The sequence below is a fragment of the Pezoporus flaviventris genome, unplaced genomic scaffold, assembly GCF_033815535.1.
Source record: "Pezoporus flaviventris isolate CSIRO_AGI_PZ_B2104156 unplaced genomic scaffold, CSIRO_AGI_Pfla_v1 ptg000031l, whole genome shotgun sequence".
In the NCBI taxonomy this organism is placed as follows: domain Eukaryota; kingdom Metazoa; phylum Chordata; class Aves; order Psittaciformes; family Psittacidae; genus Pezoporus; species Pezoporus flaviventris.
Window position 1 is genome coordinate 54304598 of NW_026892579.1, and position 13316 is coordinate 54317913.

The 13316-nt window shown below is 50.7% G+C and overlaps 2 protein-coding genes across 11 annotated transcripts in view; one reads left to right on the top strand and one right to left on the bottom strand.

The window, feature by feature from the left end:
* INTS9 (integrator complex subunit 9) overlaps positions 1 to 2017 on the top strand; it is an 80940-nt gene extending 78923 nt beyond the window's left edge. Inside the window, exons 16-17 of the mRNA XM_061461118.1 lie at positions 561 to 698; positions 1561 to 2017. Of these exons, the coding sequence (XP_061317102.1) occupies positions 561 to 698; positions 1561 to 1737 (315 nt within the window). The 3' untranslated portion in view covers positions 1738 to 2017. The remainder of the gene's footprint in view (positions 1 to 560; positions 699 to 1560) is intronic.
* Positions 2018 to 12149: 10132 nt separating this feature from the next.
* Positions 12150 to 13316, bottom strand: part of EXTL3 (exostosin like glycosyltransferase 3) — a 154487-nt gene continuing 153320 nt past the window's right edge. For all 10 annotated transcript variants that reach the window (XM_061461113.1, XM_061461111.1, XM_061461114.1 and 7 more), the window contains one exon: positions 12150 to 12717. In XM_061461113.1, coding sequence (XP_061317097.1) covers positions 12508 to 12717 — 210 coding nt within the window. In that variant the 3' untranslated portion in view covers positions 12150 to 12507. The remainder of the gene's footprint in view (positions 12718 to 13316) is intronic.

Consider the following 13316-nt stretch of genomic DNA (forward strand, 5'->3'; position numbering starts at 1 on the left):
GCACTGCAGCATCTCTCACGCCTCCCTGTCTGTATTCAAGTTCTTCCTAACAGCTCACTTTTCTGAGGCCAGTGAGAAATAAATTAGCCATTCTTCTCATTCCCTGGGTAGTTACTTGCTCTGGATTTGCCTGTTTCTCAACCTGTTACATCTTTTAGAGTGTGATTTTCAAGGTATTGATTTCTTTAAGGCATGATTCCTAGAAAATACCACAGAGTACTTGAATGCTAAAATAGCTTCAGTCTTGAGCTGAGTCAGACAGGCCTTTTAGCATGACAGAAATTTGAACAGAACTGAATTTGACAGAAGTTTCAAGATGATGGAGGTTTGAACTAAACCTGCTGACTTATTTCTATAAATGGTAGCTTCTGTGTGCAGAGCTGCAGTGGAGTCCAAGGCTGGATTTCTCCTCTCCTCTTCAGCACAGCACTGCAATATTCCCCTGTAGTCCCAGAAAACAAAATCAGTATGCCTTTCCTATCTCATGTGCTTTTCATTCCAACTACATTATAATAAGCTGATCTGATTCAAGCATTACTGTGCACCTTCTCATCCATTAGCTCCCTCCGAAACCTCCGCAACCTCCTGCCAGCAAGAAGAGAAAGCGAGTGAATGATGACGTGCCAGAGTGTAAACCTTTGAAGCCATTGCTGAGTGGCTCCATTCCTGTGGACCAGTTTGTGCAGACACTTGAGAAGGTATTAAGTCTTTAGTGGCAAGTGAGGTTCAAGCAGATTTCTACTCTAATCTCATAAACGTACTGCTTTACTAGCAGTAGCTTAAAATGGAGAAGAGCTTATAAGCTAGCAGAGTACTTCAGGAAACCTGTATCCCTGCACTGAATATGGAGGGAACAGTTTTCCATGGAGAGATGGCCTGATACAGGGGCTTCCTGACAGTCATTTCCTCTTGGTTTCTCATGGAAGTAGAGCTTTTGGGGCCACTCTGGGTGGGTGAATTTCCCCTATATAACTTTTGGATTTATCAGCAATAAATTGAAACAGCGGGGAGAAGGTCTCAAAAGTATTTAAGGTAAGCGAGTGAAGAAGAGATCCTGGAAATGTCTCCACTGTTGTGAGGTTTTCTGGGGAGCTGCAGGACAGGGGCTTGGTGGCTGAACTTGCAGGCAGTTGGTTACTGCTTTGCGGAACCCTGCTCTCGCATGTGGGATTCCTTGGAGAAAATCAGCAGGAAAAAGGGCAGGATTGTCTGTGAAGAAATTTGTTCTGGAGTTCAGTAGCTCTCCACTATCATCTTCGAGGTAGTAATGTCAGCAGATGGTCATTTCTGTAGTGAAAGGAGCTATTGTCCTCTTTCCCTCTCAGGATTTTGCAATTGCCATGGAAAATGTTGGGTTTAACTTCCCTGTTTATCCATCCGTATAATGAGGGTCTGTGTGTGTTTCCTCTGCAAAGCCTTGAGATCTAGGATGTCTGCAGTGGCACTCTTATTTTGTAACCATTTTCCCCTCTCCATCCCCCTGTGCCCTAGTCATTTATCTGTTTTCCTGAGTTGTAGTAACATCTCTTTCTTTTAACCCCTCCTCAACGCTGCATGTAGCATGGTTTCAGTGACGTGAAGGTGGAGGACACAGCCAAGGGCCACATCGTACTCCTCCAGGAGGCAGAAACCCTCATTCAGATTGAGGAGGACTCCACACACATCATCTGTGACAACGATGAACCTTTGAGGGTGAAACTGCGTGACCTGGTTCTCAAATTCCTGCAGAAGTTTTAGCTCATGGACATCGTGCTGCTCTGCAAGGGGAGACCCCAGGGCACCAGAGCAAAGAGCTTTCCAGAGGGTGACCCCAGGGAGAGAAAGGGTTTACTGATTCACAGAGACCAGAAACTACCTTCCCCTTCATGGAGAAACAAGGAAGTATTTTTAATAGCTATCTATTTTTTTAATTTTATTTTTAACTGGTTTTGGAGTATTTTGGAGGGGATTCTTGTTCTGTAAAATTGGGAGTTTGACTCTCACAGCGAACTGCAGAGTAAATAGAGTGTGTATTTACGAGGTGAGGGTGAAATTGTTTGTGTGACCCACTCAGCAGTGTATACAGTCCTTTACCTGAGGAGACTGTAGGAATATTGAAACAATGGCCACGGATATGAAGAGATTTATTTTTCTCCCCACTGCTTCTACCCGGTCACCAGATCCCATTTCCTGTCTGTCCTCCATCTGCATTGTGCATGTGTATTTCACTGGCATGAAGAGAAATGAGAAAACTGGGGCAAAGATTATTAAAACAAAATAGGAAAAGGGGGCTATGCTGGACGTGTAGAGTAGCTGGGAAGTGGCAAGATACATGTGTTGGCAATGCAAGGTGTTTATTGATGCTGCAGCCTCGCTTGGTGTGACCAGATTTGTCCACCCAGCTCTAGGCTCTTCACTGAGACAGACACATGGAAGACCAGTTCCTCTGGGGTTCCTCCATCATCAGTGGAGGAAATATCTCAGAAAGGTACAGTCAAAAGTACATGAAGTAGTTAAACTCCTAGCGCTCATGAAAAACCTTTGAGATTCAAGTGCCTCTTGTTTCTACCTTGCAAAACCCTATCCTTCCAGCCCCCACAATCCCAAATCCTGGCTGAAATACTGAGTCATATATGCAAAGCCATCTGTTCTACAGACCTGGGGAGGTTTTTCCCTTCCCAAATCATATATTTGGGGCCTAAACTTAGTTAATAGTATTGCTTTTAAAAGCAACCAGTTTCTTAGATTTACTGCTGTTTTTTATTAGATTGCTTTGTATTTATTTGGTGTTAAAAATAAAAAGCATAGTAAGACTGCCAAGGAGGAAGCACATTCTGTGGTTTATAAAAGCATCTGTGTGCCTCTTCCACATCTGCCTGTGTATGTCTATGCACATTTGTGAAATATAACTACTCCTTCAGTTTATAGCTTTGAGGAGATTAAGGCAGTGGAAGAACAGCTCTGTAATAAAAACTATTTGCTATTGCCTTTTCCACATCACATTTTGTACACAGTAAGGATTCTTGTGCGATCGGGTGTACAGACTCCAGTGTCCATGCCTTTGCTTTCTGTAGATGGCACGGGCATGAGATAAATCATACCATTAATGTGCTAAAAAACTTGTTGCAGTAGCATTAATCCTCATAAGAGTTTACAACATTTGCAGTAGCCCAGTGTCTTTATCATACCTCGAAAACCGAATAAAAGAATTGGACATATTTCAATTTGTAATTAAATCTCCAAGGAGATTATTTTGAACATATCTGGGGTTGGGGGAGAGGGAAGAGAGGGCCTCGTAATATGAGTCCCCAAGAGCATCTTTACCTCTGCTTGTTACCCAGACCAGTGCTCCAGAGCCTTATCTTGTGATTATATTCATTTGCACTTCTTATAGTTGTGAGGAACTTCACTTGCTGCTTTAAGAAACCAGACCCAAGGCTGTGTGTCACTGCTTGGTGCATCCCCCATGGCTGAGCACGGGTGTCCAAGCAGTGTGCTGGTGGGCAGAGCATGAAGGCAGTAGTTTCTGCTGGAGTGACAGCGTTAGGAAATCCAAAGTCACTGTGCTTCCATGGAGGACTTGGGAAGGACCTTGCTTATTCTGGGGGAAAGAACAAGGATGTCTAGTTCCCATGGCCCAAGGAGTGAGAAGCATTAAAGCCCAGGTACAAAGAGTCAAGAAGACCTCAACTGGAGTAGAGTGAGTTGCAGCTACCTGTGGTCAAGAGGCAGAACCCAGGAGCTGGGTACTAAGAAATAGGGGGACATTTCTGTCACATTTGTGTGGTTATATGACATGGAGCCCTGCAGTAACAGGGCTGCTGATTCACTGACTTAAAACATTTAATGGAGCTCTGTGTTTCTCTGGCTGCAGGTGTGTGAAGGGCAGGAAGGTGAGAGAGATTTGCTGCCTTTGCTGAAGTTGCACAGTCCAACCAGCTTTGCACATCAGGGGAGAATAACCTCCTCAAGTACTCATCCAGCACAGCCTCCTCATACAGAAAGTCAGGATAGACACAGGCTTTACAGATCTCAAGGTATTAAGGAAATATTTAAATGTGAAGAGTGAGACAGACTCTACTGGCTGCAGTCACTGCTCCACAAGAGTGACTAGTGTATAATTGGGCCAAATAAACCCATGGAAGTCTCTCAGTGCTGCCTAATGTGACAGAACTATAGAGATGCAGTCTAGTTCTGCCTCTGATGGATGCTTTTGGATGTGGTCCTGGCTCAGTGCCTCATTCTCCCCTTACATGAAATGGAAATGGTACCATCCCCTTTCGCAGGCTACCTTGAGACCGAAAGCTGCTGCGGCAGATGTCATACTAAAAGCGCAGTGGTTTGAAGGTAATTCAGGAACTGGGAGTGGGCTTCTGTGATCATTAACAGGGTTAGCCCTGTACTCAGTCTCAACAGTTAGTTTTTAGCCTGGTTCACTGTTGAAAGGCAACTGATTTGATTGGGCTGTTAAACAAAAATCCTGAGTTGAGGTGCAAAGCTTTGACTCCTACCAGTAACAGCCCTGCCGGTATTTCATCAGGTCATCTGGTAGCTAATGGCTTTCCAAAGGCTTTTTCATTTTTCTTCTTGTCATTTTGGACAGGAAAAGTCCTTTACTGCTCCAGTCCAGTGGCTGAAAACTGAGTCATTCCTTAGAAACACAAAACTTGTGCCTGCTTGAAAAATAAACATGGGGGGAGGAGGGGAAGGAATAGGGAAAGGTTTTAATGAGAAGATCTTAATTAAACCAGCAAAACCAAGTGCTGGTTCATTCTGCACAGAGTAACAAAAATAAATAGCATTTCTTCAGGCTGGGTCAGTCCTGCCGAGGTAACCATGGCAGCCCAGGAGAGCTGCGAGCGGAGGGGGATGGATGGCAAACACATTCTAACCAGACTTGCACACTTTAATGGACAAACAACAGCAAAGGTACTTGGTTTCACACTCTTTATTCCAGAAAGGAAAAATATAAAATCCCTTTGGCTACTGTGTGATGGCCACTGGGCTGTGGCCATCCCCAGTCCCTGTAACCTTATGTGACATGGGAGCTCCCCATCCTGTGCTGTGTTTCACTGCTGTTCCTCTGCAGCTCACCTGATCAACCACAAACAGCTATGGGTGCAACTGAGCTGCTTCCCAAGCAGCCGCTTTGCAGGGCTGCTCCTCAACCCTTGGCAAGTGATTAATTCTCAGTGCGCTTCCCAACCTGTGCGCTCCGGCAGCACAGCCAGGGCTGGGGATGATGCAGAGAAAAGGTTAAAATTGGCTTTCTTCACTTGGATGGCTTTTATGGAACAGATATTCCTGGATGGAGTGAAGCATGCTGTGTTTTCTTTCTATTAATGTGAGCCTTAATAAAAGCAACTGGACCGAGTCATTTAATTCCAGGCTCATCCTATCCCACATGCCCAGATGCAGCCAGCGGCACTTGGGATCACCTGACCACCTGATGAGTGCCCTGAACCACACCAGTGCCACCTCCTTGGGGACTTGGACATGATGAACAGGTGAACCTGAAGCGAGATGTTAACCCCACCAACAGTTCAGCCTTAGGGAGGAATGGGGCAGCTGAGTGCAGAGGGTTGGGGTTTCAGCTGCACATCATGGCCTGGGTAGGCTCATGATGGAGAAGGTAAGTTGGATCAAACGGGTCCCCATTTACACATCACATGTGACCCATCGCCCAGGACTCATGAACTGTGAGCCCATCCCATGGGACCCATCCACTGGGACCCCTGGACTGCAAACCCGTTCTCTGAGGAGACATCACCTGGGACCGTGATCTGTTAGAACCCATCCCTTGAGGACCCATCACCTGGGACCAATCACCTCTGACTCCACTAAGGACTCATCACTTGAAAACCACCACCTGGGCCTCATCATTTTGAGGATCCATCACAGGTGGTCTTGTGGCCCACAGGTACCAAGCCAAGTCTCTCCCGATGACCTTGAGGTGACAGCCAAGCCTCCCAGTCCTGCTCTCCAGGGCATGCCATGGGGACCTGTGTTCCGAGGAGGCAGCTCTGAGGTCGAGGGGGCATTCTCACTCCTGGGGATGCAGTACTTCTCCCATGAGCACACCTGGGGCCACAAGACACTGCCCAGGAGCTCAGGTCAGCCTTGACCAGGAGCCAGTAGCAGGTGATGTACCCTGGCCACAGCTTTGTTAGAGCCAGACATCACTGGCCTCATCCTACATCTGTCCTGTGGACTGATGCAAGGGAGCAGCACCACAGCAGGCTCCTAAATCAAGAGGGATTTATTCAGCCGGAAGATGCAGTGATCTTCCCAAACTCCCCTTTCAGAAGTCGTGGTGTCAGTTTGCTGCATTTTTACTGGCAGGTTGAACAATTAAAGGCTCTCTGCCTTGGCTACAGCCAAAGATTGAAGTATTCCCCTGTCTTGTCTCACTGGCTGCCCCTCGGTGTCCCCAGGACACGCTCCTCTCCTTGTCCCTGAGCACACAGAAGGATGATGTCTCCAGCTCAAGCATAGCAACCCTGGGCTGCCGCTGGTAATTAAAGCTATGTGAGTGAATGTCCTGAGGCAGAACATAATTCAGTACAATTAGGCCAAGCTGTGGGGTTAGCATGAGCTCCCTGCTGAGGAAACCTCTAACAACCAGCTAGCTCCTACTGCAGCAATAACCAAAGGCACAAACACTGCCCCCCTCCTGCTAAAACTGCATTATTATGATTTCTTGATGTTAATGGGTATGTGGTAACAACAATGGTGAGGGACAGAGCAAGGCTGTGGTTCCATGAAAACCAAGGTGGAAGGAATGGCTGTTACCTCCCTTCTCCTTTTCAGTCTTGCAGGGAAAAGTAAAACCAAGCTGTGCTGGGTTTCTGCCCAGGGCTTGCTGCCTCCCCAGGGCAGAGCTGGGCCCAGGCTGGTGGTCACAAGAAGGGGTGGTGCTGGACCCAGGGTCATTTCCTTTCTCCATTCCTACATTAAATGACTGGGTTGAAGCACACAGTGACAGTTATCTTTCCCTCGCAGGCACGACACTGAGCACAGTTGAGGTCTTTTATTAATTGCCTGGTTAGTAACTGCTCATTTCCCTCTGGCTGCTCTTAGTATTTACTATTTTGAGCATCTCAATTGCAGCATGGGGCTGTGGGCCATAGGGTGCCTGCAGGTGCCAGTGATGCCTGGTTTTCTTCCTTATATCCTGCAGCCATTTGGTCGCATCATGGGCAAAACTCTGCTCTGCCCAGGGGTTTTAAGCCCAAATGAGGGCTCCTAATACCGCTAACAACAGGCTTTAACACTTGGTCAGCCCCAAAGTGGTCAGGTAGGGATTTGGGGAGTTCCCTGTTCCCACCAGTCCCACTCCCAAAACACCTCATGTTCCTGGATTTAAGCTTGTTTTCCCCTTTGTTTTTAAACAGACAAGTGGTGCAGGCTGCCCTGGAGAAGCAGTCAGTTACTGAAGCTGGGAGTGATGGACCCAGTGTGACCTTGGCTTTGTGTTGCTGCTGGTGTCCAGGCCTGCAGGACGCTTTCTGCATTTCCAGCCAAGGGAAAAAAGACCAAACCAAATCCATTAATTTCCTTCTACTTGCCTGTCTCAGGGTGGCCAGGCACAAGGCAGGGCTGTGGGAAGGTGCGATGCTCTCCATCTCTTAGGAGCTGGTTGCTTTTATGGCACTGATAGGCAGAAACATAGGGAACAACGTCAGTGAAATTGCTTTTCCTTGAGGAATGTGTCATCTGCAGGGGAACATTTAGGACACCGAGTGTGGAGGAGTGGAGTGTAAAGTGTAAAGCACTTCTCCTGCCCTCCATCCTGATAGAAGGGAATGAATTATTACGGGCATTTTTCCCTTTCTCCTCTCCCGTGTTCCCCCATCCCAATGTACAAACCCTCATGAGGAAATGAAAAAAAAGGCAACGTGGAAGTGAGTGGGGAAGTGGGGAAGTGGACACTTGGGAAGGAGAGCCACCCTGCAGGATGAACTGGATAAGCTGGAAGAGGGGGCTATCACAAACCTTATGGAGTTCAACATGGACAAGAGTCCTTGGGTAAGCAAAATCCAGGAGTGCAGCACAGGGATCTGCCTGGCTGGGGAGCAGCTCTGTGGAAAGGGACCTGGGGGTCCTATGGGACACAAGCTCAATGTGAGTGAACAGTGTGCAGCTGTGGCAAAGAAAGCCAACAGGTTGCTGGTGAAAGGGCATCACCAGCAGATAAAGATGTCTGTGTCCTGCTCTACTCAGAGCTTGTCAGGCCACACTGGGAATACTGTGTGCAGTTTTGATCCCTGCTGTACACAAAAAATGTGGATGGGCTGGAGAGGGTCCAGAGAAGGGCCACAAAGGTGATCCAAGCACTGGGCAGCTGTGTGAGGAAAGGCTGAGAGCTGGGCTTGCTCAGCCTGGAGAAGAGAAGGCTCAGGGGAGACCTTATCCCCATGTTCCAGTGTTTAAAGGGTGGCTACAAAGAAGACAGAGACTCCCTTTTTACAAGGAGTTACATGGAAAAGACAAGGGGTGATGGGCACAAGTTACTGCTGGGGAGATTCCGACTAGGCACAAGAAGAGGATTTTTCACCATGAGAACAATCAGCCATGGGAATAATCTCCCCAAGGAAGTGGTGGCTCCCCAGTGTTGGACACTTAAGATCCAGCTGCACATGGCGCTGGGCCATCCAGTCTAGGCCACGCTTTGCCAAGAAAGGTTGGACCAGATGATCCTTGAGGTCCCCTCCAACCCGGGATTGATTCTATAATTGATTGTATTTTTGGGGTGCCCCAGGAGCTCTGCTGCTGCTGCAAGCCCCGTCCTGGCCCCCTCCCCTCTCCCCCAGCCCCCGTGGAGCAGACACGCAGACACGCTCAAGTTAAACTCTCCATTTATTGGATCCTTTTACAAAACCTCGACATTGTGCTCGTGTTGATGGAGTCTCTTTCCTCTCGGTTTTTGATGGTTTCATTTCACACCCAGTGCTCACGGAGCAGGTTCACGACCACGGCGCGGGGGGGACAGGGGCTGTGCGACACCAGCGGGGCCCCGGGGGGCCGGGTCACCGCAGACGATGCTATTTACAGTGAATGAGACAAAAAACCTCGCTCCGCAGCCGGCACCCACAACCCCCAGCCCCTGGGAGAAGCAGCAGAAACACGGGAAAGGGGAAGAGGCCTTTCCCTTGGGAAAGGTGCAGCTGCCAAGGGGCCCTCCTGGCTCCTTGGGGCTGGGCTGGCGGAGACTGCGTGTTCCGGAGCTGGGATGAGCCGTGCAACCTGACCTGAGCTTCAGAGTTATCCTGGGACTCCATGGGAATCCCAAGAGGGCGATGGGTTGCAGAGGAGGTTCAGGAAGGTGGCACATTGGGAGCGGTCTCCAGAAATGCCCTTCTCCTCCCTGATGGTGGAAGAAAGCCCAAGGACAGCTCAGGTCCTGGGGTGTCTCAGGAGCAGAGAGCTGGGCTGTGAATCACGAGTCTCTTACTCTGGAGTGATTTTAGAGGCGATTTGGGAAAGAGCCGCAGCAGCAGGAAGAGGGGCAGCACCAGCTCTGCACATGGGGAACGAGATGCTCTTGCTGGCTCTATGGGACTCCATCTCCTGCAACACTGCTACTGCCCAGCATGTCCCGCCCCGTGCAGCTGCCACCAGTGACATACAGCAGCCCTTCACTCCCAAATCCTTTCCCTTCAGGGGGCCTCCATCCCAGTCCTCCATTCCCAGGAAGCAACCGTCCCATGACATGCACCGTGATCCCGACACGCAGCCTCATCCCAGCCAACTGCAGTGCTCCAAGCCTGACCCTGGCTATTGCAGCACCAGGGATCATCCAAAAACCAAACACTTTGAGCAAGAGGTGAGTGCGCGAAGAGCAATCTGGATTTCCACTGCTGAGCTCTACATCTTGAACTGAGACACACCAATGTGAAGAAGAAACCCCCAACATCGGACTTGCTGCTGGTTCCAGCTGCAGCCAAAGCAATGCGGCTCAGTGACCCCCAAGCAGATGCAGATGGCAATGCAAATACTTCTCATGACTCCCACCTTTTCCAAGCTCCCTGTGCTACGGTCTCGCACCAGAGTAATCAAATTTCCCTCAAGTTTTTTAGCAATCAGCTGCTGAGAAGTGCCTCTATTCCAGTAAAGTGCAATCCATGTTGGCATCGCTCCTGTGTGGCTCCAGCTGTGTGGGCAGGGAGCTCGCAAAGCCAGAGCTGCCTCCACCCTTGGCTGACACAGGGGCCTGTGCTGTGTGTGAGTGACTGCATCACTGCTACCGAACCACCCATTAATGAGGGGAGAATTAAAGCCAGCGGCAGAGCAGGGTCAGGCCCCTCAGCGACGCCGGGGCTGGCGCCAAGTGCCATGTTTCCACTCCGAGTAGCACACATCCTTCCAGGTGTTCTGGGGCCTTGCAAGAGGCTCCAGTCATGTTTTCAAGGAGGCTGAGCCTTCCTGTGCTCTGTTTTGAGCACCTGATGTTAAAACAAGAGTGGAAAGGAAAAACACCCCACCCACAGAAAGGAAAAGATGCTGTGATCCGTATTTCGCTGCAGTCTGTAGTGCTGGGGAAGGCAGCAGCCAGTGGCTCTGCTGGGGACTGTTGCCCCTTCTCTTCCCCTTACCAAGGAGCAAGTGCTGGTGCTCCTGTGGGGCTGACATGAGAAAGTGGGTGAAACATGGCTGGAGAGGCCACTTCACACCCCAAACCATGGGGCAGGCTGCAGGAGAGGCAGATGGACCCTCCCTGCTCCTGTTCCAGGACACACCAGAGACACAACCAGGGTAACAGCCTGCTGCTGCAGGGCACAGGATGCTGAGCTGCATGGGGCTTGGAAAACCAGGGACACTGATGTCACTCACGTTTCACCTTCCCATCAAACCAGCCAGAGCTTCTCCAGACTGCTCTTAAGCACCTGGGATGCACCGAGGGAGAGCACTGCACAAGAAGGGACAAGCTTATAGAGCCCTTGAGCACAATCCCAGTGGCATCTCCCAGCTCCCATGAAGGAAATCTCTGGGTGGGGTTAACCTTGGGGGGGGCAGGATGGGGTTTAAGGCAGTTATGCTGAGGCCCATGGGCAAACCCAACATGGGCAAGTTTTGCTCCAGGATGTGATACAAGAGATGAGGCAGAGACCCCAGCCCATGGTGCAGCCCAGACTCTGGCACACCCAGGCCAGGCAGGCGCTTCACTTCAGCTCTGCTTGGCTGCGCACAGAATGGGGTTGGTGTCTTCTCCTTCCTCCACCCTGCAAAATGCAAATCGATCTCAAGAGAAGGCCCTGAGACCCCGACACCCACCACACTGGCACCAAGAGCTGCACTGTGCCCACTCCGCTAGCAGGGACCAGGCACCTGAAGAGCCAGCGCTCAGCACCCGTGTCCACACTTGGATGCTTTTGGGAAAGAGGTTTATTTTACCAGCAACGGCTCCAGTAGCAGATCTCGGGGTGCTACTGGAGCAGATCCCCAGGGCCAGTGAGTGATGCCCTGAAGAGCAGGAGGAAAACTCCCAAAGCTCTTGTGGAAAGCCCAGGCCAAATCCCAAGACTCTCCACCGCTGCCTTCAGTGCTTCAGTACCTGCAGAAGACCACCAGCCAAGGCAGCCCACTTAAATGCATGAGCCTGGGGCACTGCCAGCCCCCACTGCGCTGCAGATGGATCACCCCTAAGCCCCAGGCACACTCCCTGTTTCCAGAGGTTTAGCAGTGCCTGCCTGTGCACTGCATGGAGTGGAAAGGACACCAAGAACGGAGACTGCAGCACCTGAACTCCCCTGTGGCTGCAGCCTGAGGCCCAGTGTGGTGCTGGGAGCCAGGGAAGGACCCTCCAGGGCCAAACCTCTTCCCCGCTCACCCCTCACCGAGGGCAGGGCTGAGGGTGGTGAGCAGAGCACAGCACAGAGCTCGTCACCCGCAGATGACACCGTTAAAGTCCTCAGTAGTAGCCACAGGGCAAGACGAGCCAGGATGCGGTGTGCAAGAGGGGAGAAGGGCTCCCCACGGGAGAAAGGATGGAGACAACGGTGGTGCCCAGAGCTGCCTTGATGTTGGAATAACCTCTCTGCAGTGAAACACCTCCAACCTGGCCTTGCTACGGTCCCCCTTGAGCAGACAGACAGGTCCAGAGTGGAAAAGAGGGTAGGTAGAGGGAGACAAAGAAAAGGATTTTAAAAAACAGAAAACCCTCACGCGGGAAATCTAAACCACTTTCATTTTAAATAACAATAATTATAATTAAAAAGAATGGTTGCCTTGGCTAGCGAAGGGGCAGAGCCACCAGCCAACGGGCCATTCCTCAGTGTACGATCCTAGGGAGTGTCTTTACAGAAGCCGTGAGATCCTGTTCCCTGTTGCTCGGTCAAGTCACCATGGGCAGAGCGGGAAGGAGGGGGAAACGTGCCCATCCAAATCCAGGACGTCCCTTTTGCTCCGCGAGAGGGAGGCCGGAGCCAATAGCAAAAGGTGTTCTGCCCTCGCAGCAAAGCCCCTCTGTGCCCTCAGCCGCCTCGGCTGGAGCTCGGAGAGCCGGGAGCGCCCGGCTGCCTCCTGCTGCTAGATGAACTTGAAGCATTTTGTCTTGTCGTGGGGCAGGCGGGTCTTGAAGAGGACCGAGTCCACGCGGAACTGGGTGTACAGCAGGGGCATGTACCCGTACACCTTGACAAAGAAGTTGATGCACTTGTGTCGCTCGTGGAAGTGAGAGTCGTCGTGTGAAAGCGCCTGAGGGCATCCGGGGCAGCGGAAAGTCCAGCGGGAGGTCACCTGCAATGAGAGGGACAAAGATGGTCACTGACACACTGCCTGCAGCAGCCTGGCTCGGGGGACACCCTGCCTGTGCCCAATGCATTGCACAGTGGGGCATGGCTAGATGTCCTGTGTGACAGGCCACACACTGTCACTGTGACAGGGCACGAATTTGGTTGTGCTCTTCTGGCTGCTGGGACTGCTTTGGAGGGTGTCCAGGTGAGGATGGACATGGTCTGTCAGAGCAGAGACATAAAGCGGGGCACAATTACCTACTAATGCTTAGCTACCTTTTTCTGGTTTAACATTTGAAAAGCTGCTTCAGGAAAAAAAGACTCAGAAAGGAGCTCCTTCCCTTCAGGCAGAATCACAGAATGGTTTGGGTGGGACCTTAAAGCTCATCCAGTTCCAACCCCCTGCCATGGGCAGGGACACCTTCCACTAGAGCAGGGTGCTCCAAGCCCCATCCAACCTGGCCTTGAACACTGACAGCGATGGGGCAGCCACAGCTTCTCTGGGCACCCTGTGCCAGGGCCTCACCACCCTCACAGGGAGCAACTTCTGCCTAAGTAAGATCTATGGAGGGGGATCCAGTTTTCACGAGGTGCTGAGGGACC